Consider the following 26,972-nt stretch of genomic DNA (forward strand, 5'->3'; position numbering starts at 1 on the left):
TCTAGCAGGTATGTGACCTCTACATATCTTGACTCAAGAGTCTTTTTCTAGAAAGATATTTAAAGGAGTGTTAAGGCAGTCCAGGCACTAAAAGACTTACCAAGGGCAAAGGGCCAACATGAAAAGAGAAAGGAAATTTTGAGTATTGCTCTTAGTGCACTCTGTGTGTGGCTTGTGCCAAGATTCTGTAAATGAATCCCTAAATGAGAACAAATGTAAGCAGCTGAGAATCGGTTAAGGTAACATTAGTTAGCTGCTATAACAAACAGACCTCAAATGTTCAGCAACTTGTCACAGTAGTAATGTAATTTTTAAAATTGTGGTAAAATACACATAACACAATGATACAATTTATCATTTTAATTATTTTTAAGTATACAGAAAATGTATTTCTTCTTTTTTTTTTTTTTTTTTTTTGAGACAGAGTCTCACTCTGTCGCCCAGGCTGGAGTGCAGTGGATGATCTCAGCTCCCTGCAACCTCTGCCTCCTGGGTTCAAGCAATTCTCCTTCCTCAGCCTCCCGAGTAGCTGGGATTACAGGCTCATGCTGCCACACTTGGCTCATTTTTTGTATTTTAGTAGAGATAGGGTTTCCCTGTGTTGCCAAGGCTGGTTGCAAACTCCTGAGCTCAGGCAATCTGCCCACCTCAGCCTCCCAAAGTCCTGGGATTACAGGCGTGAGCCACCGTGCCCAGGCCAGAAAATGTATTTCTTGCTCCCAAACAGTGCAAGGTGGATGTCCTGGCTCCTTCTGTCCCATATTCTGACATTCTTTGAGGTATTAGAGCTGGCATAAGAGGAAAAAGAGAATGTAAAGGAGACACACCCCACTTCTTAAACTCCTTGGCCCAGAAATGAGACACATCAGCTCTGTTCACATGGGTGTGAGCTAGTCCTATGACTCCACTAAATGCAAAGGTAGGGTACAGGGGCTCAGAATTTTTTTTTAATGTGTGTGTGGCTACTTCTTGGCACTTATTCTACATAATGGAATTTTAGCAGACACCTAGTCATCTCTGCAAAAAGCTTCTTCACTAAATTCTCCCTGCTCACTGGCAACACCAGGAAGCATGACTTTGGAGCCCAGGTAGAAATATAAGACAAAAGACATAAAAAGATCCTTTCCACTTCAGTAGAGAACCTATTGGTGCTTTGAAGTCTTTATCACATCAATGCCACCACCAGTGCCTGCATCAGCAGAGTGGAACACTAGCAACCTTGCCAACCAGAGGTGCTAATACATTCAGCAAAGACATCAGATCTTCCACTTCCATACAAGACTTCCAGCAGTGCTACCTTCAGCAGATGAGAGAGAGCAGCGGCACTTTTTTTGGGAGTGGGAAGTGACAGCAGCTTTGACAGGCACCAGCAGAGTCTCTGTAGGTATCTGAGGTCAGCAGCAGATCATCTGAGAAGGGGGCGATCCTGAAGGAGAGGAAAAACATGGCAAGCTTATCATGGTACCTGAGAAGATGCTCTGTGTGACTGTTCATTTATATGAACCCCTATGATTAACAGCAATTAGTTAGGAGTAAGGCTGTGATCATTCATTTTGTCTCAACTTGACTGGGACCTGGAGTGCCCAGATATTTGGTTAAACATTATTCTGGGTGAGTCTGTGAGGGTTTCTGGAAGAGTTAACATTTGAGTCAGCTGACTTAGTCTCAGATTGCCCTTCCCAATGTGGGTGGGCCTCATCTGATCCTTTGGAGGCCTGAATAGAACAAAAGGGAGAATTCATTCTCTCTGCCTGACTGTTTTCAAGCTGGAACATAAGTCTTCTCTTGCACTTGGACTGAACACCACAAGATCTACTGGGTCTCCAGCTTGCAGATGGCAGACTGTAAAGTTTCTCAGCCTCCATAATTGCATGAGCCAATGAGCCAATTCCTTATAATAAACACACACACACACACACACACACACACACAAATTCTGTTTCTCTAGAGAATAAAGGCTTTGTTGTCAGACTGTTGGGAATCAAATATAAGAAATATTACTGAGACCTTGGCTTTACTCCAAAGCTGCTATCAGCCTGAAACTGCATTTCTGCAAAACCATTTCCCTGGGAGAAAGATCAATGTCTGAGTAATGGAATAGCACGTGGGACGTATCTTAACTTACAGATCTAGGAGCCACAGTAAGCCCTGGAACCCAGTCCCCACCTTCAGTTACAGCAGCTCTGAGGCAGGCAATGAATATCTGCTAAAAGCTACGCTCTGATTTGAATGTGTCCCTGAAGTTCAAGTGTTGAAAACTTAATCCACCCCCCAATGCAGCAGTGTTGCAGGTGGGGCCTAATAAGAAGTGATTGGGTCATGAGGGATTTGCCCTCAGGAATGGATTGATGTTGTTATTGCAGGTGTGGGTTAGTTATCACTAGCGTAGGCTTGTTATAAAGGCGAGTCTGGCCCCCTCTTACTCTCCTTCACTCTCCTGCCCTTTCACTTTCCACCATGGGCTAATGCAGCAAGGCTTTCGCCAAATGCCAGCCCCTCAATCTTGGACTTCCCAGCCTCCAGAACTGTAATAAATAAAATTGTTTTCTTTATAAAATATCCAGGCTGTGATATTCTGTTGCAGCAACACAAAATGGACTAAGACAAGCTATGGAGGGAAAAGATGAAATACTAAACGGCTCTCAGGATCACACACCCATCATGAATGAATTAGGATGAGGTGCTACTTAGAAGAGGAGGTGAAAAGCTAAGCTTCAATGGGGTGTATTTGCTGGCAACTGAAAAGAACAGAGGGAACTGAAATGAAGAGAGGTTGAGACTTGAAAAGCCCAGAACCCTGGAGACTTCCAACGTGCACAGCTGTCAGAACTGGACTCTACAATCGGAAGTCTGGAAAAGTGTCTTTGGGGTTTAAGTAGGAAATTGACTTCAACCTCCAGGGAACCAGCTATGAAGCTTGGAGTGTCTAGAGCAAAGTTATAGAGAGGCCTGATTGTGATAGGGTGAACAATGCTGAAGCTTAGAGCCAGAGAGAAGAGCTTCTAGCTCTTGCTAGAAGCTAGGACCCTAACTGACCTAGGGCAAAGTGGCCCTGTGGCCAGAAGCATCAATATCACATGGGAACTTGTTTGAAATGCACATTCTTGGGCCCACCTTCAAACCTGCTTAATCAGAAACTCCCAAAGTGAAGCCCAGCAACCCATGTCCTAGTAAACTGTCAAGGTGGGGAAAGAAAAAAGGTTGATCTGAGGAATGTGAGCCTTTTCAAATTATTAGGCCCACAGAGGCACTGAAATGAGACAGCAATCACACCCTACTCCCTTCTTTGAGCTATGTATTCATCTCTTGAAACTGCTTGCTATTGCCACAAGTTGCTATAAATTAACCCAATGCCACACTGGACACTATAACCAACACCCTATAGTTTAACAATGTCTAGCCAATCACTAATCAATATTATTTCTGTAAACCAATGAGAATTCCTGACAGGTGACTTTGTATCAGCCCACTCCCTGCCCCCTCTTTCTGCCTCTAAAAATCTACTTGTAACAGCTACTAATTGGAGTGTATATTCAGGACAACTTGAATCTATGCTCCCAAGTTGCAATCCTAAAACTTGGCCCAAATTAACTCTCTACTTATATTAATTTTGCTTCAGCTTCTTCCTTTTAGGTCAATACAGGTTATTTTGATGCACACTAGGGAACACAGGAGACCCAAGCAATGTTGGGTGAGGGGAAGTTTACACAGGGTAGGAAAATGGAATGAAACACATGGGGGTAAGAATAACCTATTCCCAGAAGGTAGAAGCTGAAAGGATGTTCTCAAAGGGACCATCTCTCAGACCTATCCATAAAACTAACTTGTATCAACTCCAGGCTATAGTAAGACTAGTTTAGTTTGGCACATACGCCGGACAAATAAGCTGATTCACAAACTAAAAACTGGAGTCAGTATCTACCACCTCAGAAGAGAACTCAGGAAATTGAAAATGATGAATAATTACTATGAGGGTTTTTAACACTTCAGGAACTTTTGTAACTTGTGCAAACTTATTGGTTTTTATACTCCAATCTATTTATCATAATTTATCTACTTTTTTTAGAAATCTTTCAGTGAAGAGAGAGTCTATTCTTTATTAGGAGTAAAGGAAAAAAACGGGGAGCCTGGGGAAAGAACATCCTAATACATGAACAATCTCAGAAAGAGAAGAATTCTAAATAAGAGTGATGGGCAGATATTTTTAGAAGAAACCAAGCTAATTCTATGAAGACTCAAGACAGGAAAGGGACTTCCTTCTAAAAGATCGTTCAACAGAAGGCTGTGCTTCTGCAACATAAAATAGCACATTTCTTCATCAAAGTTAAACATAAACATTTACATAAAATAGCACATTTCTTCATCAGAGTTCAACATAAAGTTTTACAAATAAAAATGGACAAATGGCTCACATCAAGTTAAAAAGCTTCTGCACAGCAAAGGAAATAATCAAAAAAGTGCAGAGACAACCCAGAGAATGGTAGGAAATACTTGCAAATTACCCCTCTGACAAGGGATTAATACCCAGAATATATAAGGAGCTCAAACAACTCTATAGGAAAAAATCTAACAATCTAATCAAAAATGAGCAAAATATTTTAATAGACATTTCTCAAAAGAAGACATACAGATAGCAAACGGGTATATGAAAAGGTGCTCAACATCACTCATCATCAGAGAAATGCAAATCAAAACCACAAAGAGATATCATCTCACTCCAGTTAAAATGGCTTATATCCAGAAGATGGACAATAACAAATGCTGGCAAGGATGTGGAGAAAAGGAAGCCTTGTACACTGTCAGTGGGAATGTAAATTAGTACAACTACTATGGAGAAGAGTTTGGAAGTTCTTCAAAAAAACTAAAACTAGAGCTACCATATGATCCAGCAATCCCACTGCTGGGTATATAACCCAAATAAAGGAAACCAGTATATCAAAGCTATATTTGCACTTCCATGTTTGTTGCAGCACTGCTCACCATAGCTGAGATTTGGAAGCAACCTAAGTGTCCACCAACAGATGAATGGATAAGGGAAATTGGTACATACACACAATGAAGTACTATTCAGCCATAAAAAATAATGACATCCTATCATTTGAACAACATGGATGGAACTGGAAGTCATTATGTTAAGTGAAATGAGCCAGGCACAGAAAGACAAACATCACATGTTCTCACTTACCTGTGGGATCTAAAAATCAAAACAATTGAACTCATGGGCATAGAGAGTAGAAGGATGATTACCAGAGGCTGGGAAGGGTATTGGGGGGCTGGCGAGGGAGATGGGGACAGTTAATGAGTACAAAAAAATAGAAAGTATGAATAAGACCTACTATTTGATAGCACAACAAGGTGACTGTGGTCAATAATAACTTAATTGTACATTTAAAAATAACTAAAGAAATGTAATTGGATTGTTTGTAACACAAAAGATAAATGCTTGAGGGGATGGATACCCTATTCTCCGTGATGTGATTATTTCACATTGCATGCCTGTATCAAAACATCTCAAGCACACCATAAACATATATACCTACTATGTACCCACAAAAATTAAAAATTTTAAAAAAATTTTAAAGAAAAGTCAATAAGCCATCCTCCCACAGGGTTAACAAGAATTCTAGACAGAAATATAATTATATTAATCAAGCTGCACTTTGGCCCACTTCTTGTAACTGAAAGTCACTAGATACTGACCATTTGTATCACCATTGTTCCTATTGATAGAATTGCTGACATCAGAATCATAAAGCTTCTGTTTAAGGATTGCTTAAGAGGTCTTTCAGATCCTGAGTTCCATGGAAACAGTTCAAAGACCCTCACAGAGGAATCAGCATGAGAATACAGTTTCTTCATCTCCCTGTCCCATGACTTCACCTTGCACTCTTCAAGCAATCAACAATCTCCACACTTCGGCCCATTCCAAGACCTCTAAAAACCCTAGCCCCAAACACCTGGGCAAATGGATTTGAGATTTCCTCCCATCTCCTCAGTTGTCTGCCCTACAATCGAATCTCTTTCTCTTCTGCAACCCAGTGTCTCAGCATACTGACTTGCCAAATACATCGGGCAATGATGGTCATTTACTTTAGTGACACTAATTCATCCTTTTACCAGTTTCCTATATTGAGTGCTAATGGATGGATTCAGGGCCATTTAAATTGAGTTTTCCATTTCTTATTGCCACACTTACTCCACTAAGACAAGTCACTTGAAGACCTTGCTAATGAAGATTAGTATCTCCATTAATCAGACTTAAAATAGACCCCAACTGGTGAGCTACAAGATGGAGACTATGACCTGGGATCCCCAATCTCCTTTTACCTATCCTCCCACAGACTATGAAATGAGAGACACATTAAGACACATGCAGGCTGTGTACAGGGAGACTAATATTTCAACTCACACAGTAACTTGTGTGACATTGGGAGGTACAGGTGCTCCAAAGGGGCTGGGAGCATGGCAGCCACAGGATACGTCTCAGAGCAGAAAATACATATCTGTTTCCCACTAAGCTCATCATGTCTACTCCTCTCCTTCCACCTCCCCATCTATTCCCTAAATTCAATACATTTTTTGTAGCCTCCTCTAAGTAAATAAGCATATCACCACTCCTACCATATTGCCATTTTTCTTTTACGTCGGCATTCAAGATAAAAATAAAGAGAAAAAAGTAAACTTTTTTCTCATTTAGCATTATTCCTCCTGTTCATTAAATCTAATAGCCTTGCAACAGTATGGTTTTCTCCCATACTGCAAACAATGCTTGCAAACAATGTTTCAGCCCTATTAAGGACTCATAATTGAGCTGACCTTGAAATTATAATATCTTCATTTTTCTGTAGGAAAATGCATTTCAAGTTACAAACAATAGATCTACAATTAAGCTTTGGGATATGTTTATAGATGTGAGGTGGATTGATTGGCATGACCTCTCACACACAAAAGGCAACTACAAAAAAGCAATTAGAATGGTGCTTTCAAAGACGGGAAACAAGTTCTTCCACAATATTTCAAATCTGCTTTAAAATACTAGATCTAGCCTCTCTTCCCTTCCCTCCATTAAAAAAAATGAAAGGGAAGAATGGAGAAAGGAAGTGTCATAATTTAGAATTGTGTAAGTTCTTATTACTGAGCTGAATGACCCTGATCTGCAAACTCACCCTCAGAAGCCCTAAAGATCCAAGAATACAGCATCTGTATAGTACTCAAACTCAGTAATATTGTTCTCTGAAAAGCTAATTAATCCTGCCTCTCACAGCTCATGCTAGATTGTTTTATCAGGAGAAAGAAATGCTAAGGGTAAGGAAGTTTTTATATGGCCAGAAGATGCTATTAGAAAGGCTCAAGAATGAGTGTTTATAATTAGGAAAAGCAGAAGGTTGGTGATGAGGGCCAAGAGATGAACTCCCTTCTTCAATAACAGAGCCAGGCCTGTAGAATCCAGAGAATCAAAATACTCTGAATAAGCCCTTAATCCACAGCAAAGTGGTGAACTGCCTCATATGTAGACCACTGTGTCCATAATAACCATCATTTACCCTGCATTTTTGCCTTATTGATAGGGTCTTTTTCCTTCTGCTTTGCCTCAGTTAAATGGCTCTCAGAGTGTGAAGAGGTTGTAAAGAGACCGTACAGTCTAACTACAGGAGTTCTACTTGGGACCTGTATTGTGAGCCACTTGGTCAAAATTAATTTACCACGATCTTTGCACACCTTCCTACTTGAACTCAGATTTCACCATCAAGTCATTGTTCTGCCTTAGAAAAACCAGGGCATTGTTTCCAGGAGGCCAGCGCTAAAAAATTCACAGGGAATGGAAAGCTCTGGAGGATTTTGCTTCTCTCATCTGTGGAGATTAAGTTATTATGTCAGCCACTTGTACCCTGGAGAAACAAAGTCCAGCCTGAGAGTCTATAACAAAGGCAGGTATTTTTGAATTGATGAGTAGATAAGATGAAAAAGAAGGGAAGATAATCTGTGAATCTAGAAGTCTGGTAGAAAAGAAGCTAAGGGGCTAGCTTGTAAAGAATCAAGTCCTTAAAACAGAATTACCATTCAACTCAGCAATCCCATAGCTGGGTAAATATCCAAAAGAAAATAAATTGTTCTTCCAAAAAGACACCTGCACTCATATGTTCATCAGACCACTATTCACAATAGCAAAGATATGGAATCAATCTAGGTGTCCATCAATGTTGCGTTGGATAAAGAAAATGTGGTACATTTACACCATGGAATACTACACAGCCATAAAAAAGAATAAAATCGTGTCAGCGTGGTGGGCTCATGTCTGTAATCCCAGGACTTTGGGAGGCCGAGATGGGAGGACTGCTTGAAGCCAGGAGTTCAAGACCAGGCTGGTCAACATAACAAGACTCCGTCTCTTAAAAAAAAAAAAAAAATGAAAACGTGTCCTTTGCAGCAACATCAATGGAGTTGGAAGCCACTATCCTAAGCAAATTAACAGAGGGAACAGAAAACCAAATACTGTGTGTTCTTACCTATAAGTGGGAGCTAAACATTGGGTGTTCATGGGTGTAAAGATGCAAGAATAGACACTGGTGGACTACTGGCAGGGTGGGGAGAAAGGGCTGAAAGACTATTGGGTACTGTGCTCACTACCTGCATTATGGGATCATTCATATCCCAAACCCCAGCGTCAGGCAATACACTTATGTAACAAACCTGCATATGTACCTCCTGAATCTAAAATTAATGTTGAAATTATATTTTTTAAAAAAAATCAAATTCTTAGGGAACATCATGGCAGCCTCTACCTAGACGTAGGCCCTAGTAAGGGCCCTGTCCCTAAAATCTGCACCCATCTCCACTCCCACTCCTGATCTCTCTCTCTCTCTCTCTCTCTCTCTCTCTCCAGATTTGCAACTCAAAGCAAATATAGATCCCTCTTGGTCTAAATTCCTCCTTCGTAAAATGAAAGTAACAGACTAGACTGTGGTTGTTACCCTGGAGAAGAGTCATCAGTGTTAAAAATCCCTAGAGTGAGGAATGTTCTCTTAAAGTCCCAGCTAAACAAATAATAGGGTGAAGAGATAATACGGTAGAGGATTTTTAAGTGAGTCATGGATGACCTTAAAAAGAAACAGGTTTCACATCAGTGCCCTAACACGTGTCCAGCAAAAATAACATGGGTATCAACTCTTTCCACTAATATTATCAATATTATAACAATAATTTCCACTAATAATCATATTAGTGGAGATTAATAGATGCTTTCCAACAGGTGCCTAAAGTCATCTTAACTTTATGCCTATATCTTAGGAAAGGTTGGATCCCAGATCTTAAGAATCCAAATTCTATGTTCTTTCTACCTCATTTGGCTGCCTTACTTTAAAATTCTGCACAGTGCTTTCACATACATTACTTGTCAACAACTTTATATACCCATCTGTAGAGGTGTAGATGTGGTGTTAGTTAAAAGCCATAACAAATTGACCCTAAAATATGAGGACATTTTTTAAAAAGATGTTTTCTCATACTACAGAACTAGCAGGGGAGTTATATTCCATATGGTCATGCAGCCCAACATAGTGGGAAAAGAGAAGAAGACTTGGGGAAAGCATACCTAATGTCTTAAATCCCAATTCAGGACGTGGTACACTGCATTTCCACTCACATTCTATGGCTTCTGGCCTCACTTAATTGATAGGTAGGTGGAAAATGTAGTCTTGCTATGCAGCCATATGCTCAGCTTCAATTATTTTACTAGAGCAGGAGGGAACTGATATTGAGAGAGAAAAAGAAAGAGAGAGACAATAGATTTAGGTTCAGGTCCTGGTTTAGATATAGATTTAGATTTTATATGTTCTAATACTTTCTCAATTTTAAAGAGATGAAACTCAAGCATATAAAGAATGTACACCTGCCCTAACGTTTCCTACCTGGTAAGTGGTACATTTGGGGATTCCAGCATAGTCCTTTTGGTGTTTGGTGGGGCTTGATTTAGGAGAGCTTTCGATATCATGCAATACCATGGAAGGCTTTTGGATAGGTGATGCAATCCAGTGATATTTTAAGAAGATAGTTTATCAGCTGTGTAAAGAGTGAATTGTAGAAAAAAGAAATTGAAGGGTGAATTGTAGAAAAAAGAAATTGAAGAGTGAATTGTAGAAAGAAGGTATACAATCAAGAAACAGTCCAAGCCAAATTCAGCAGTGGCTTAACCAAAAACATTAGAGATGGAAAGAAGACAGATTCTAGAGGAAGTTCAGAACTTGGGGCCCATGGAAGGACCAAGACATGGGGGACCTCCATATTGTCAAACACAATAGTCACTTCACTAGCATTTTACTGAACCTTCTGCTGGTTTTCCTCCCAGTTCTCCAGCACCTCCTTCTCAGTCTCCTTTGCTGGCTCCTCCATTGCTACTTAACCTCTACACATTAGAGGACATCAGGATTCAGTTCCAAATCCTCTTCTCTACTCATTTTGCTCTCCCCCACTAGATTGTCTCATCTAGTTCTTTGGCTTTAAATTGGATCTGTATCAGTTGTCTGTTGTCATGAGAAGTTTACATAACAAACCACCCTAAACACAGTGATTTTAAACAATCAATTATTAATTGAGTTCATGACTCTGTAGGTTCTCTGAGTAGTTCTTAGATTCACACACCTGTTTGGGAGTCAAATGGCTATAGGCTGACCTAGGATGGCCTTGGCTAGGATGACTGGGGCAACTTGGCTCTACTACATGTGTCTTTCATCTTCCAGCAGGCTAGCCCAGGCATATTTTCATCATTGTAACAGAGAGCAAGAGCAAGCTAAGCCAAGCACATAAGTATTTTGAAACTTCCGCTTGCATCATATTTGTTAACATTCTGTTGGTCATTAGTAGAGAAGCACTCCAAGTGAGGACATCAATACCTGGAGAGATGTAGAATTGGAGCCATTTTTGCAATCCTCCACAAAATCTATATGCAAAAGCCACCCAGTTTATATATCTAGGCAGTGACCTCTTTTCTGAGCTCTAGACATGTAAGTTCAGTGGTCTGATGGATACTCCATTTGGGTATCTCCAGGCATTTCATGTTTAAAGAATGTTTAAAATTGAATTTTGATATTCCCCTTTGAAAACCTGCTCCTCTTCCAGTGTTCTCCTCAATATCTGATGCTGCCATCCTCTCAGTTGCTCAAGGGAGAAACCTGAAACCCAGAGTCCTTCACACTTTTCTCTCCTTCATCTCAGATACAGTCCAAATCCTATCATCACGTCCCACCAGTTATACCTCCAAAACATACAGTTGGCCCCCTATATCCTCAGCTTGCACATCAGCAGATTTAGCCAACCATGGATCAAAAATATTCAAAAAAGTAAAATTTTAAAAGTAAAAAATAATACAAATAAAAAACAATAAAATATAACAACCATTTATATACATATATTTACATTATGTTAGGTATTATAAGTAATCTAGAGATTATTTAAAGTACATGGGAGGATGTCTGTAGGTTGTATGCAAATACTATACCATTTTATATAAGAGAATTGAGCATCCTCAATTTTGGTATTTACTTTGGTGGCGGCGGGGAGGTGAAGACATCGGGAGTGGTCCTGGAACCAATCCCTAATAATAGCAAGTGACGACTGTATCTCATTTCTGTCTTCTCTCCATCTCCTTCGCCACTCCTCTAGTTCAAGTTGTCCTCATCTCTCTCCTGAATATCTAAAATACATGCCATTGAACTTAAAATCTCAAATCCTTAGCAAGTCCTGCATAGTTGGGCCCCCACCTCCATCTGCAGCCTCATCCTGTGCCACTTTCTCTTCACTCACTTAGTTCCAATCTTACTGGTATTTGTTATTATCCAGATACAAGCCCTTTCTTACCTCAAGACCATGGCATACTGTCCCCAACAGAACATCTTGAGTGATAAGAACATGGACTCTGTTCTTACCAGCTGTGTGAACCTGGGCAAGCTGCATAACCTCTCTGTGCTTCAGTTTCTCTATCTGAAAAATAAGGATAAGAATATCACCTACGTTAATTTAATTCTCCGTGAGCGAATTCCTATTCTCATTTTTCAGACACAGAAACTGAAGTACAGAGAGGTTATGCAGCTTGCCCAGGTTCACAGCCGTTATGTATTCATATGTGTGGTGGATTTGTTGGTTTGGTATCGGTTTTTCCCATTAGACTCTTAAATTCATAACATCCAGACAAGGTTCTGTCTCTTTCTCTCTATAGTTTTACAGGAGAATGGGGATTGCTTACTAAATGGTTTTCAATAAAAAATCTCTCCTCCTCCAAAAGGAAGACAGAAAAGAGAAACTTGGAGCCTAGTGGCAGGAGGGCACCGAAAAGAGTGATTCAGTATCAATTATAGTGTATGGGGTCACCAAAAGGCAATTCAATTAAAAACCAAATACTAGAACCAAGTATGAATTTGCAGCTATTAATAGGAATTTGTACTTTATAATAAGCATGGGGAAAAAAAGGGGGAGAACAAACATAACTTATGCCAAAGAAACTTCTGGTGCTCTTTTTACTTCATTGTTTGTATAAGTAGAAGTCTGGTTCTGCCAACATGAAAGTGAGACCCAGGTTATGCCATTTCTATCTACAGAAAAAAGAAACCTTATCCTGGAGGTAACAGAAGGGAGCCTGAAAACTCACCCAGATCTCAGTATCTGTTCTTCAGATTGGAGAACCCCAGTATGGGCTACTTAGGTACCTTTGCCATCTGGGTCCTTATACCTCTAGCCTATCCGTTGCCAATATAAGTTGAAAGACTCTGTTTGTGTGTTAGGTGTTTTAGATATATTAATTCCTTTAATCTCCTACCACCTTAGTATGTGAGTAGTATTATCCAAGGTGACAGTGAGTAGACGGTAAAGCTAGATTATAATTATGATCTGATTCTAAGGTCAAAACTTTGCCAGAAGGCTCTATATTGAAATCTGACACGTTTGAGATTAGTTAAAACTAGACTACCAATTTTGGTTTTTTGTTTGTTTGTTTTTTGAGAAGAGTCTCACTCTGTCACCCAGGCAGGAGTGCAGTGGCAGGATCCTGGCTCACTGCAACCTCTGCCTCCTGGGTTCAAGGGATTTTCCTGCCTCAGCCTTCGGAGTAGCTGGGACTACAGGCATGAGCCATCACACCCAGCTAATTTTTGTATTTTTGGTAGAGATGGGGTTTCACCATGCTGGCCAGCCTGATCTCAAACTCCTGGACTCAGGTGATCTGCCCACCTCGTCCTCCCAAAGTGTTGGGAATACAGGCGTGAGCCAACGCGCCCAGCCTAGACTAGCAATTTCTCAAAGCATGGTCTGCAGACTCCTGCATCAGAATCACTGGCAGTGTGTATTAAAAATTCAGATTTCCTGACGGTGTCCACGACCAAAGGAATCAACACCTCTGGCCGGGCGTGGTGGCTCACGCCTGTAATCCCAGGACTTTGGGAGGCCGAGACGGGCTGATCACCTGAGGTCAGGAGTTCGAGACCAGCCTGGCCAACATGGTGAAACTCCATCTCTACTAAAAATACAAAAATTAGCCAGGCGTGGGGGCAGGCACCTGTAATCCCAACTACTCAGGAGGCTGAGGCAGGAGAATCGCTTGAACTTGGGAGGGGGAGGTTGCAGTGAGCTGAGATAGTGCCACTGCACACCAGCCTGGATGACAGAGCAAGACTCCATCTCAAAAAAAAAAAAAGCTCCTCCAAGTGATTCTGTTGCAGGGGATCTGTGGATGATGCAGATTTTTTTTGTTTTTAATTTTTTATAGAGAAAGGGTCTCCCTCTGTTCCCCAGACTGGTCTCCAACTCCCGGGCTCAAGCAATCCTCCCACTTCGGCCTCCCAAAGTGCTGGGATTACTGGCATGAACCACCACACTTGGCCCAGAATTTCGGATTGTTCTCATGCAAACGAAACATGAGGACTCATACCTAGGCTATCGGAATTGTTGAAAGCCAACAGCACGGGGCATTAGCCAACTTCAGCCGTGCTCAACAGCCTCTGACCAAATCAGCTCCCAGAGCCGCTTAGCAGCCTGCAGCCGTTGAACAGAACTGAGCACGCGCAATATTTAATCCCCACGGGCGCTGGGTGGGGCTCCCTAGGACCCCGCCCCCTGCCAACCTGCGGAGCCAGGGGGCGGGACTCTCCAAAGTAATTCCGGCTTCCCCCGGCAGCGGCCCAAAGCCCCGCCCCCAGCGCTTGGACCAATCAAACGGCAGATTGCTGAAACAAAGGACCAATGCACAGGGCTGTCCTTAATTCCTCCCTGCAGTTTGAAACTGTCAGGTTGCTGCCTAGGTAGCGGCTGTGCTTGCTGAGGCTGCACTTGCTGACACTGCAGCTGCGACGCGGCTAGGAGGTGCAGAGCGAGGAGTCGGGATTTGGTCGCGAGTGGCGACGGTGGGTAGCAGCGCTCCGGGCAGACCCTGCGTCCCTGCATCCCTGGCGAAAGTAGTGGAGGGAGATTTAAAGTTCCTTGGCGCGGGCTTCCTCCCCCTGGGCTCTTCCCCAGACGCGGGTGATTCGGCTGTTGTGCCGGAAGGTCCCAGAGTTTCCCCTCCGAGGCGCGCAGGAAGAGGAAGAGAGCAGGAGTGAGGGATGCTGAGCGGTTACTGTCATCAGAGGTTCGGGTCACTTAAAACGTTGAGAAAAAATAACCATGTATAAAGCTCTGTTGTGCTTAAGTAAGATTTTTCTTAAAACAGGCTGGGTCGGAAGGTGATGGAAGAAAACTTCTGGCCTTTTGCTTACTGCAATGGCTTTTCTCCTCTGCTTCTAGTCCCTGCCTTGGGGAGGGGCTGGCGCGCCCCCTCTCCTTGCGTGCAGCTAGGTCTGATGAAGGGCACAGGGGACATCACTCTGCTTCTAGTTTGCATGTTAATTCGCTCTTCCTTTGACTCTTGGGGGTTCCGTTTGAATTCCCAGACCCCTGTGTTCCTGTCAGCCAGGTAATTACCAAGATGTTACTTTATGTCTGTGGCAACAGAGAAACACACAAAAGTTTTGATCTTGTTTTCTGATACCTTGGATTAGAAACTACTGAAAATGTAGTGAACTAATGTACATCTGCCACCCATTAAAGCAGTTTTCATTTTTCTCCTTTGTTTCTGAACCTAGAAACAGGAAAATGCTACTGTTCTAGAGTTTCAAATAATTCATACCTTGCTGGCATAAAGCAGGGCAGATGGAAGATAGCATATTTTCCAAAAGTGCGGTGGGTTTTTTTTTGTGTCTGCAGTGTCCATATTAAGAAACAATTTTTGAGATCTAACCATACTTATTAACTCATTTTTAAAATAATCAGCACCACCCCACTCCCCACCCCTGTTACCTGCCTGGTCTCAGATCCTGAAGGAAGAAGTGATTAAAAATATAAATGGACCAAGTTATCACAGTGGTAGATTTGAAGTCAGTGAAGCAGCCATTCCTTGCTGCAGATACATGCTCTTATTTTATCCTCTCTAATTGGCTTAACTAAAGACAGTCATGCTGAGATTTAGTTTACTTAGAATGTGTATGCACCGTGATACTCACTGGAAAAAGTTGAACTTTCCTTTCCGCAATCTAGTTCCAGCCTGTGTTTCCATTCTATTTTTGCACTTTTCCCTGTATCTTCCTTTTCTATTTCAATTTCCTCATCTCTCATTTATTTTTCAGCCCACTGTGACTGAGACCTGAAATTGTTTTACTTTCCACTGAAATTGTTCAAGCAAATGTCACAGCAACCTCCTAATCGCCAAATTCTATCCAGTCCTCATGGTTCTTTGGCATCTAACTCTATTCTCTTCTCAAAGTTGTGATGCTGCTCCCATAGCTAATGTTCTGACTTCCTTTGCTGACTCCTCTTCTTTGCTGCCTGTTCTTCTCTTGCCCTTGAAATGTTAATGGTTCTGGCTTTAACCCTCTTCTCATTCACAGTCGTAGTCCTTAACTTTGTTAGGGCTATGGTCCCCTCTGAACACATATTTAAAGCTAAAGATCTTCTTTCTAGAAAAATACACATTCGCATTTATGATAAAAATATTACATACAAGTCGGGTGTAGGGACCTGATATGGTTAGGTTTCGTGGCCCCACTCAAATCTCATCTTCAATTGTAATCTCCACATGTAGTGGAAGGGAAGTGATTGGATTATAAGGGCGATTTCCCCCATGCTGTTCTCATGATAGTGAATTCTCACGAGATCTGATGGTTTTATAAATGGTAGTTTTTCCTGCACTCTCTCACGTGCTCTCTTGCCTGCCGCCATCTAAGACGTGCCTGCTTCCCCTTCTACCATGATTTTAAGTTTCCTGAGGCCTCCCCAGACATGCGGAACTGTGAGTCAATTAAAATTATTTTCTTTATAAATTACCCAGTTTTGGGCAGTTCTTTTTTTTTTTTTTTGAGACAGAGTCTCACTCTGTCGCCCAGGCCGGAGAGCAGTGGCAGTCTTGGCTCACTGCAAGCTCCGCCTCCCAGGTTCATGCCATTCTCCTGCCTCAGCCTCCCAAGTAGCTGGGACTACAGGCGCCCGCCACCACGCCCGGCTAATTTTTTGTATTTTTAGTAGAGACGAGGTTTCACCGTGTTAGCCAGGATGGTCTTGATCTCCTGACCTTGTAATCTGCCCACCTCGGCCTCCCAAAGTGCTGGGATTGCAGGCGTGAGCCACCGTGTCCGGCCTGGGCAGTTCTTTATAGCAGTGTGAAAATGTACTAATTCAGGACCTCAGGATAAGAACTTTTTCTCACACTCCTTTTTTGTAAGTGATCTCATCCATTCCCTTTTTTCAGCAGTTCTCATTATGCCAATGATTCCTCAAACTGGATCTCCAACTTATACCTCCAATGCGGGGCTCCCACAATGCTTAATTCCAGGAAAGGCCATTCACAGTGTAGCCATTGTGAATGGCAGTCCTTGGAGGGGTGCACTGCGTAGCTAGTGTGACCACAGACTGCAAACTTGCAGCTTTACGCTGGTGCCTCAGAGGCAACCTCACACCCAACTCATCTGATAGGGAACTCATTGTCCTTCCTCCCAACCTGCTCATCTTCCTACTTTCCTTGCCTTGGTGAGTGGCACTATCCATCTAGTTACCCAAACCAGAGATCTGGAAGCCACCAACAGTTATTTTTAACCCCTTGATATATTATTGATCATTTTCCCTTTCCATCATCATAACACAACTGTCTTGTAGTCATACCCTCCATCCCCTTCCCTTTGCTACTTCCTAGACTTAGGTCATCATTTATTTCCTTAATTACTATCAAAGAGAGCATTTATCTCTTAGACTACAGCAGTCAGCTCTCGATCTCTCTCTCTCTCTTTTTTTTTTTTTTTTTGAGACGGAGTCTCACTCTGTCACCCAGGCTGGAGTGCAGTGGTGTGATCTCAGCTCACTGCAACCTCCACCCCCAGGGTTCTAGTTATTCTCCTGCCTCAGCCTCCCAGATAGCTGGGATTACAGGCACCTGCCACCATGCTCGGCTAATTGTTTTGTATTTTTAGTAGAGACAGGGTTTCGCCATGTTGGCCAGGCTGGTCTCGAACTCCTGACCTCAGGTGATACACCCACCTCAGCCTCCCAAAGTGCTAGGATTACAGGCGTGAGTCACCGCACCCGGCCTGATCTCTCTTTCTTAATATCCAAATTCATCCTCAATGCTGCTGGAATGATCTTTCTGATCATGTAACTTTTAAAAAATATTTCAATAACTTGTCTAGAATAAACACCCAGATTTTTAATATGACAAATCTTGACCTTCCATCATCTGGCTGCTCCTTACTTTTTGTTTCATCCTTAGCCAATCCTTGCTTTGCACCCATTGCTTTGGCCTTACCAAACTGCTTGCTGTTCCTGGCATACATGTCCATGACTCTGTGTCTTTGCTTACATTGCTCTACTGACTAGAATATCTACACCTGTGTTTATACCTTTTATCCATCTTTCAGGATGAGACCTACTCATCTTTCAGATCTCAACACGTGGGTCATCTTCTCTAAAAACTTTCTCTGCATCCTTTCCTGCTTATTTATGGTCATGTAATCTTACCCCATGAAAAATAGCTACTCCTACCTCTCTACTTTGTATCTGTTGTTTTAGGGCCTATCAGCAGTTTATTCATCAGTCAGTCACTTATACAATATACATGCCTGGCCCTCTCTACAGATTGTAAACTCCTTAAGAATGAGGACTTCATTTTACATTCCTCACCAATGTCTTACATATTACTGGTATTCAGATAGTTAGAATAGTCACAATTTGTTCTTTAAATAATTTGGTTACTTGTTACTGAAAGTACTTTTAATAATTTTTTGATTAGGACTTTCAACAAATTCTCTATGCACGTATTTGATTCTGTTGTTCTGTATAAGCTCACTTTTCTTAAAATAATATTTCCAAAGGTAAGTTTCCCAAGAAGGGAATTTGCACAAATTGTTTGTTCTCTCTTGGTTCTGTATCTTAGAGGAAAGTACGCAGCACCCAGGTTGTCACACATTGCTCAAGAACAGTGATCACAATCTCTTATGCTCAACAGGCCCCGCTGGCGATTTTTCTGAAGACCCTCTATTTTTCTTTAACCTTTCATGTATTCTCATCTCCCTGACTACATTATAAACTCACTAATATTGGGACTGGGTCTTCAACTATTTTTTGCCCAGTGGTTTTTGCCTGTAGGTACTCAATATGTTGAATGAATGATTTTAACATATCACAGGAAGATTGCAGATTTGGATACTGTTGCACTTACATATATCTGGAAAGGATTTTATCTTAAATATTAAGGAAAAAAGCTAAAGTTAGCTTCTACTGTTTTAGAGCATTTGTGCAGAATGTCATCAGATGAGGAGAAATACTCACTTCCGGTTGTGCAAAATGACTCCAGTCGAGGCAGTTCGGTCTCTTCGAATCTTCAGGTACGAAAAAATTTCTAAATTTATCATGACTTTTTTTATTTTAAACAAATGAATGTAAGGGAAAACTAGGATTTTTTTTCATTCCATTTACAAGGGAGTTTTTCAATTTATAATAATATCAAAGTTTAGGAATTACTGTACACATTTTAGGAGTTACTTTACATTGTTTTAACTTTTCAGAAAATATTGATGAACTCTTCAAACACTCTGTACAAAGGCTTCAACCAACACAGTAAGAGGTGAAACTGAAATGTTCAAGAAACATTTTTTTCTTTAAATTTTTTTCCTTTTAGCTACCTCTCATGAATGCTACTTTCACTTTTAATGCAAATTAATACAATATCAAACCATCCAAAGTTCTAGAGCTCAAGATTCCCTTGTGTTCTACCTGCTGAGGTTTGTTCTCTATTGTCACAACATTCAGTACAATCTGCTGCCCAGGACCTGGACATTGACAGATAAAATGAAGTGGGTCAGTTGACTACAGAGGGTGTGGTATTTACATGAAATGTTTTACATTTCTCTTATTTCTAAATATTTCATCATCAAAAATATGGATTTAGATTTCTGGAGTAGATTTTAAATGAGAGAATAATGACATGATATATCTTAAATTTTGCAGTTGTATTACTCAAGGGAAAAGGCTGTTTATGCCTAAACATACAAAATTGTTATTGATTCTGTACAATATGAGAAAAGCTTTAGGAAAATATTTTATGAAACAAATTTGTTCCTTTAATTGAAATTATGGATTTTAAAATGGGGACGGTATTGGGAAAATATCTGAATATTTACTAGGATAAAAGTAGTTTGGAGTTGTGACAGAGCTTTTGCACCCGAGCCTTCCCTTTTGATGGTACCTCTCCCATGTAGTCCTCTCTTCAGGTGACAGTACTTCCTCCACCCTTCATCGTTGTCTGATTGAAACTTGAAGATAGAACTGATTAACTCATTTATACTAAAATATAAACACCTTGTGAGCTCTCAAATTGTCATGTTGTCAAGAGACAAAGCTTTAAATCAAAAGAGTAAATCTCTAGAGTGGAATTTTAGAGAGACGGAAGAAGAACCTGCCAGAAATTATTTTGTGTTACTGGTTACCCACCTATAATGTAAGCCCAACTGAGAGTCTATTACTGTCAACTAATATTCCTGCTGGTTCTTGGACTGAAGTTGAAAGCCTCTCCATATTCCCTGCACATACAGTGTTATTACTTTGGGTTTCACTGCTGGAAACACTTCAAAATATAAATACAAAAAGTAATCTTAAAAATAACATAAAATACATATGTTTACATATGTAGTAAATATGTAAATCCAAACATTTAATACAAAAGCCCCTCATAAATCAATATTCCTCTTAAGGGACTTTTTTGTTACTCTTATGCGAATGCTTCATAAGCCAGAAGGTGGAAAATGCCGAGGGATGGGCAGCATCCATAGTGCTTATACACTGAAAATTTCCTCTAACCACAGCTCCTATCAGCCAAGTTGCTCTGACTCTAATGGTTGAGGCATGGGTGGAGCTGTATTTCAGGGTCATATCAATTCAGCTCCCGGGGGTTGGGGAGGGGGGCAAAATTACAAGTTTTGAATGTTAACCCAGGTTATGTTTGGCAATTAAGAAAGGCGATATTATTAATTTTGATTCTTAATTTTAAATTCTTATTTTTAAATAACTCATTTGGCCTGTATCTACATATATGAAACTCTAAAATAGTCATTTAAATAACTGATTTTTTTTAAATGTTTTTCTTGAAATAAGTTGGAATATATGTTCATGAAATACTATTGACATATTTATTTCCCCTTTAAGCCATAGCAATTGTGGTGAAATGTATGAAATACATGATTTGAAATATATGTTTGGATCTTTTTTTTCCTTCTCTTGTCCAGAACAGAAGTCAGACTAGGGAAGCCACAAGTGAAAGCCACTGACTTCCACTTCTCCCTCCGTTCCTACAGGCTGGAGGTGGTGATAGGCTAACTCTGAGCAGAGCTGACTTGGCTAAATCTAGTTGTAACTGACACCACAGTAGGGACACTATAAAAAGTTTATGAACCTCACAATATAAGATCACCATCATATTAATCTGCTCAGGCTACCATAACAAAATACCATACATTCATAGGCATAAACAACAGACATTTATCTTCTCACAGTTCTGGAGGCTGGAAGTCCCAGATCACAGCCCAGTAGGGTCAGTTTCTGGTTAGGGCTGTCTTTGTGGTTTACAGACAGGTGCCTTCTTGCTGTGTCTTCACATGGCCTTTCCTCAGTATAGTATGTGCAGGTGGGAGGAGAGAGCGCCCAAGCTTCCTGGTGTCTCTTCTGATGAGCACATTAATGCTATCAGGGCCCCGGCCAATGACCTTAATTAACCTTAATTACTTTCTTGGAGGCCTCATCTCCAAATACAGCCACACTAGGTGTTAGGGCTTCAGCATATGAATTTTGAGGGGACACAAACATTCAGAGTCCATAACTCCATAACAGCCACACTTTTATATATTCTTAGCCAAAATCAAAAGTTTATTTTGGCTGTTTGGGAAGTATAATAGTGCTTTAACAGAAACCAAGTAAGGGTGGCTTAAGTGAGTTCCTTACAGTTTGATTCTCTGTCTCGTAAATTCTGAGCTGATACATAGTCCTGAGATCATCTGAGGACCCAGTCCCTTCTCTCTTGTTGCTGTGCCATGAGCTGTTGACCGTGTTTGCATTGTCAGGTACTGGTGCACTGACAGTGCACCACCTCTAGCCTGCCTCTAGAAGGAAGCAGCTTCCTTTTTAAGGATTTCACCTAAAGTTGTACACATCATTTCCATTTGAATCCCATAGACTAGGGCTCTTGGCCACACCTAGCTGCAGAGGAGGCTGGGAAATGTAGCTGGATGGCCATTTGCCCAAATCAAACCCTAGGGCTTTATTAAGTTAAGTTTAGTTACAGTCTCTATGCACTTGGAATTTTATGTATTAGTTTATTAGGACCAAGGCACACATTCAGGTTTATAGGAACTAGTAAATATCTTGTGTATGGCCCCAATTTATCAAACTCTTTGGGAATTTCCTTTTGATAATTGGAAAACCAGTATGCTTTGGGAAGTGTATTTTTTTTAACCTAAGGATATTTACATCTATTTAAATAAACATAGTTACTTTTGTCAATGTAAAAATTAAATGTTGGTGCTCGCTTCAGCAGCACATATACTAAAATTGGAGCCACACAGAGAAGATTAGCATGGTCCCTGTGCAAGGAGGACATGCAAATTCATGAAATGTTCTATAATTTTTTAATAATTTTTTTAAGTTTTATAATATAAATAAATGTTGTATTGTAATACCCTAAATGATTTGTTTCCTAATAAGAGCCATCTGTCTCAGTGATAACCATTATGTAAAATACTGATTTTTATTTGCTACTAGGAAATGTAAGTTTAAAACTCAGACAGATGTTTATTCTCATGAAGGTGACATCACTAACAAAAATGGTTGATTATAGCAATATGAAGGAGATTCTGGTTGAATTTTCTTTTTTTTTTTTTTTTTTTTTTGAGACGGAGTCTTTCTCTGTCCCCCAGGCTGGAGTGCAGTGGCGCGATCTCGGCTCACTGCAACCTCCACCTCCTGGGTTCACGCCATTCTCCTGCCTCAGCCTCCCGAGTAGCTGGGAATACAGGCGCCCGCTAACACGCCCGGCTAATTTTTTGTGTTTTTAGTAGAGACGGGGTTTCACCGTGTTAGCCAGGATGGTCTCGATCTCCTGACCTCGTGATCCGCCCGCCTCAGCCTCCCAAAGTGCTGGGATTACAGGCTTGAGCCACCTCGCCCGGCTTCTGGTTGAATTTTCTAAAGATTTTCTCTTTGAAATATCTCCCTCTTCTGTCGTTAGCCTTAAAATATATAAAAATCAGTATTTGCTATACTTAATGTTTACTGCATATAAGTATCTATGTTAAATACATGAATCAGGCCAGGTGCGGTGGCTCACGCCAGTAATCCTAGTACTTTGGGAGTCCAAGGCTGCAGATCAAGGGATCAGAAGTTCGAGACCAGCCTGACCAACATGGTGAAACCCCATCTCTACTAAAAGTACAAAAATTAGGTGGGCGTGGTGGTACAAACCTGTAATCCCAGCTACTCAGGAGGCTGAGGCAGGAGAATCGCTTGAACCTGGGAGGTGGAGGTTTCAGTGAGCCAAGACCATGCCACTGCACTCCAGCCTGGGCGACAGAGCAAGACTACGTCTCAAAAAAAAAAAAAACAGGAAAAAATGTAAATCAAGGTTGAAGCGCAAACCAGGTCACTCTTGTACATGTAATTGCCATAAAAGCTAGCAGTTTTCAAATATATAAAAGCATAAACCTTTTTTAAAACAATTTTACTTAAAATTCCGATATTAAAAAAACAGATGAAAACAAAACTACAGTAGTATAGATTTATTTTGTAAATTCAAATACGTGACATTTCTCAATCAGTTAATGAAAACAGTTAAGCTGCCTTGATAACATTTGAAATTGGGGGGTAATAGAAGGCCATTGCAGTTTTATAAGCTTAAGTATCCAATTTGCTTCTATATTTTGTTTGGGTTACATAATTTTTTTTTTAATTCCAAAAATGGTGTCTTTTTAATAGCATGTCTCATCTTCAGTTAAACTGATCTGATGTATAAAATTAAGTGATAGAAAATTTTTGATTCAGTGTTGAGTCACTCACAAAATCTTATCACCTCTTCATACTTTGTTGTTATTTCCCCAGAGACAGGATCTTGCTTTGTCACCCAGGCTGGGGTGCAGTGGTGCCATCTTGTCTCACTGCAGCCTCCAGTTCCTAGGCTTAAGTGGTCCTCCTGCCTCACCCTCCTGAGTAGCTAGAACTACAGGCACACATCACCACACCTAGCAAATTTTTGTAAAAAATCTATTGTAGAGATGAGGTTTCGCTTTGTTGCTCAGGCTTCAAGCCATCCTCCTGCCTCAGCCTCTCAAAGTGCTGACTTTACAGGCATGAGTCACTGCACCCAGCCCTCTTCAAACTGTTAATCATAAATGTAAAAATCACACAAGAAGCACTCAAAGAACTCAAGCTTGGAATAAGTGCTAAAACTTTGTAATATAATAAGCATGTGACTCTATCATGGTAATTAAATTTCTTTAAAACAAATTCAGTTGAATATATTATAACATTGTAACTGTTACACTACGTTATTGATTATTGGCCTCTCTTAGGAAGAATATGAAGAACTGCTTCGTTATGCTATAGTGACTCCAAATATTGAACCCGGTGCTTCACAGTCATCTCATCCTAAAGAAGAATTGGTGCCAGATGTCAGAATTTCTACAATTCATGATATTCTTCATAGTCAAGGTTATATATATTTTTCAAGATATCTCTTAATTTAAGATATTACTGAGTTTATTAATGATACTGATAGGATTGTGAAAATGCCTGTCCAGATCAGCGATTCTTCTCAACCATTTATGTGTATTAGTATCATCTAGGGGAGCTTTTTACAGTTTAATATATTATTGCTGACTCTCGTATGACAGCTTGATTTTTCTTTGAACTTCATTTGACTCTTACTTTATGAAGAATAATAAAGTTGAAGCAATGCTATGGCAACTGCATGGCTTTTGGGTATGTTGTATCTCAGTACTTGTTCCAATAGTTTTATGCCAGGATTAACCTGAAACTAAATGCCCAAGCCTAAAATTAAAGATGGTAGCCCTGAGAGTGTCTTACTTTACGAACCTCATGCTAGTGCTTTATCAGCAGTGTTTATATGGGCATGGAGGACTGTTTGAATAATTATCACAAAGGTGAACCCATCTGTGGACCATGTCAGCAACAGAACTGAAAGCTACTACAAACCAGGATGTGTGGTGATAGATGAGTGAAAGGTGGAAAAAGGAGGATAAAGCTCCTTTTACCTCCATTCCTTATTCAGGTGAAGACAACATCCCAAACTCTAAATAAACGTTCTTTCAAAGGGCACAGAAAGCCTTCCTAAAACAGTCCTGATAAGGAACAGTTATCACACTATAGGCGTAACTCCAGGGATCCCTGTCCTTGAAGGCACATGACATAGCCTACTCAGAGGCCAAAGGCTCCTGGGCTTCTGCTAAGTCATAGCTCTAGTGTCTGTTGTCTCTCATTCTCTGTAGACATGGATTTTTCACTGCTCCTCGGTCTTTGGCCTGTTGCAGTGGAACAACAAACGGGACCACAGGATGAGAGCCTTAAAATACAGGCCAGGCAGTGGCTCATGCTTGTAATGCCAGTACTTTGAGAGGCTGAGGCAGGAGGATCGCTTGAGCCCAGGAGTTTGAGACAAGCCTAGGCAACATAGCAAGACCCTAGCTCTACAAAAAAATGAGCCGGGCAGAGCAGCCTATAGTCCCAGCACCTTGGGAGGCTGGGGTGGGAGGATTGCCTGAGCTCAGGAGTTCAAGGCTGCAGTGTTCCATATTTATGCCACTGCACTTCAGCCTAGGCAACAGAGCAAGACTCTGTTTAAAAAAAAAAAAACAAAAAAACTTTGGAGATGCTGTAGTCAACAGTTCAAGGTAATCACCTGGGATTTAAGACCATTGTTCTTTTCTCTTATGTGAGATAGCATTTATTTATTCTCTGCCATTTCCAAAAAGGATTTGAAATTAAAACATACATTATATAGTAAGTTTAGATATCCTTTAGTCATCTGATTCACAAGTAGACTTTGTTAAAGTCTCCTATGTAAATTCATCATCCCACATTCTCTTTATTCTTGGTATCTCAGTTGCTTGATATAAGGCATGGTATGTGGAAATTGGCAAAGTATGTATAAGCCTCTAACAGTCATTCTTGAGAGGTTTTTCCCAGTTTCCTTTTTGCCATCTGTTGACTACAGGTTCCTGAAGTGGAAGCAAGTGTTTGGGGGAGCCAGTGCCACTTGAGTTTGATTGCAGCTAGTGAAAAGCAGCGGGCCTCTGGAAATACCCAGTGTCATAAGAGAGCAGATCCTTTTCTAAGTTCTAATGTCATTCACCCACTTATTCTCTTAGTGTGAATTGAATTCTATAGTAGACTACATTATCTCTCATCTATATTTGGTGCGTAAGTTGGAGCTTGTCAATGATATAGTAAGTCTTTTTCTAGTCTCAGATTTTTATCTCTTCTTGTTCTTTGTTTTAGTGTTCCTGTATCCCCAGCATGTTGTATTTTGTTTGTTCTAAAATCTTATGTACTGCTACCTTCTTAAATTATGTGTGATTAGACATTTTATTTAAGAGTGGTTCAGTTTAATTTTAAAAAGCTTTCTTTTTGGCAGGAAATAACTCTGAAGTAAGAGAAACTGCAATAGAAGTGGGGAAAGGATGTGATTTCAATATTTCAAGTCATTCAAAGACAGATGGTATGATTTTTCTTTAGCTTATTTGTATTAATATACAACATTTTGTGGTTTGATGAATATTATCTATGTAGTAAGAGGAATAATTTCAGCATATTACTTATTGGCAGGATTTCAAAATGCTATTGTTGCTAATTTAAGTGATAATATTTAAAATAATTTTATAAGATACCAAAATAGTACAATTAAGACAGGTCAATGCATTATAGTGTGTAGTATCCTTTCTTAAAATTGCTAAGTTAGAGGGCAAGTCTTTTAAAAGATTTAATGGGATATTAGATAGTTTGGCCAATTCAAGTTTTTATGTAAACCAATACACTGTTTCCCAACTTTCAGGCATTTGTGTACCAATGTAAGGATTTTCATCCTATCTTTATGCCACCTGTTCTATCATTTAGTGTTTTTCTTTAAAAGTCTGCTTTGTCTTTGTAAAAAGGAAAGATTAGCAAATCTTAAAGAGGCTTTGGGGGGAGGGGTTTGTTTTTTTTTTATTTCGTTTTGTTTTTGAGACAGGATCTCACTCTGTCACCCAGGCTAGAGTGCAGGGCTCCCTGCAGCCTTAACCCCCTTGGCTCAAGTGATCCTCCTGCCTCAGCACCCCCACCCCCAGGAGCTGGGACTACAGGCACATGCCACCACACCTAGCTAATTTTTAACTTTTCTGTAGAGGTGGGATCTCACTATGTTGCCCAGGCTG

General features: G+C 40.5%; 1 protein-coding gene, 1 long non-coding RNA gene and 1 other non-coding gene across 12 annotated transcripts in view; 2 read left to right on the forward strand and 1 right to left on the reverse strand.

The window, feature by feature from the left end:
- Positions 1-423: 423 nt before the first annotated feature.
- On the reverse strand, positions 424-14,012 carry LOC129467652 (uncharacterized). 3 transcript variants are annotated; one of them, XR_008652417.2, is made up of 5 exons: positions 13,916-13,926; positions 11,854-11,976; positions 10,639-10,889; positions 9,593-9,748; positions 424-1,426 (listed from the first exon to the last, which is right to left on the reverse strand). It is a non-coding gene; the product is annotated as an uncharacterized lncRNA (long non-coding RNA). The 3 variants fall into 3 exon arrangements; XR_008652416.2 differs by lacking the exon at positions 9,593-9,748; XR_008652418.2 differs by lacking the exons at positions 9,593-9,748; positions 11,854-11,976 and having other exon boundaries at positions 13,916-14,012.
- Positions 14,013-14,228: 216 nt separating this feature from the next.
- The window catches only part of POC5 (POC5 centriolar protein), a 52,902-nt gene continuing 40,158 nt past the window's right edge, over positions 14,229-26,972 (forward strand). For 4 of the 8 annotated variants that reach the window (XR_010117046.1, XR_008652419.2, XR_008652420.2 and 1 more), the window contains exons 1-4: positions 14,258-14,387; positions 18,790-18,887; positions 24,114-24,252; positions 26,195-26,278. Coding sequence is in view for 5 of the 8 variants with exons in the window: in XM_055252258.2 (XP_055108233.2) it covers positions 18,804-18,887; positions 24,114-24,252; positions 26,195-26,278 (307 nt within the window). In the remaining 3 variants the exon portion in view is untranslated. Of the gene's footprint in view, positions 14,612-18,789; positions 18,888-19,301; positions 19,360-24,113; positions 24,253-26,194; positions 26,279-26,972 lie in introns of those variants that run through there. The other 4 variants (XM_055252256.2, XM_063623121.1, XM_063623122.1 and 1 more) reach the window with 4 other exon arrangements.
- LOC129468776 (U6 spliceosomal RNA) lies at positions 22,072-22,178 on the forward strand. Its single transcript, XR_008652836.1, has one exon. It is a non-coding gene; the product is annotated as a U6 spliceosomal RNA (small nuclear RNA).

This window comes from Symphalangus syndactylus, chromosome 18 (assembly GCF_028878055.3).
Source record: "Symphalangus syndactylus isolate Jambi chromosome 18, NHGRI_mSymSyn1-v2.1_pri, whole genome shotgun sequence".
Classification (NCBI taxonomy): Eukaryota; Metazoa; Chordata; class Mammalia; order Primates; family Hylobatidae; genus Symphalangus; species Symphalangus syndactylus.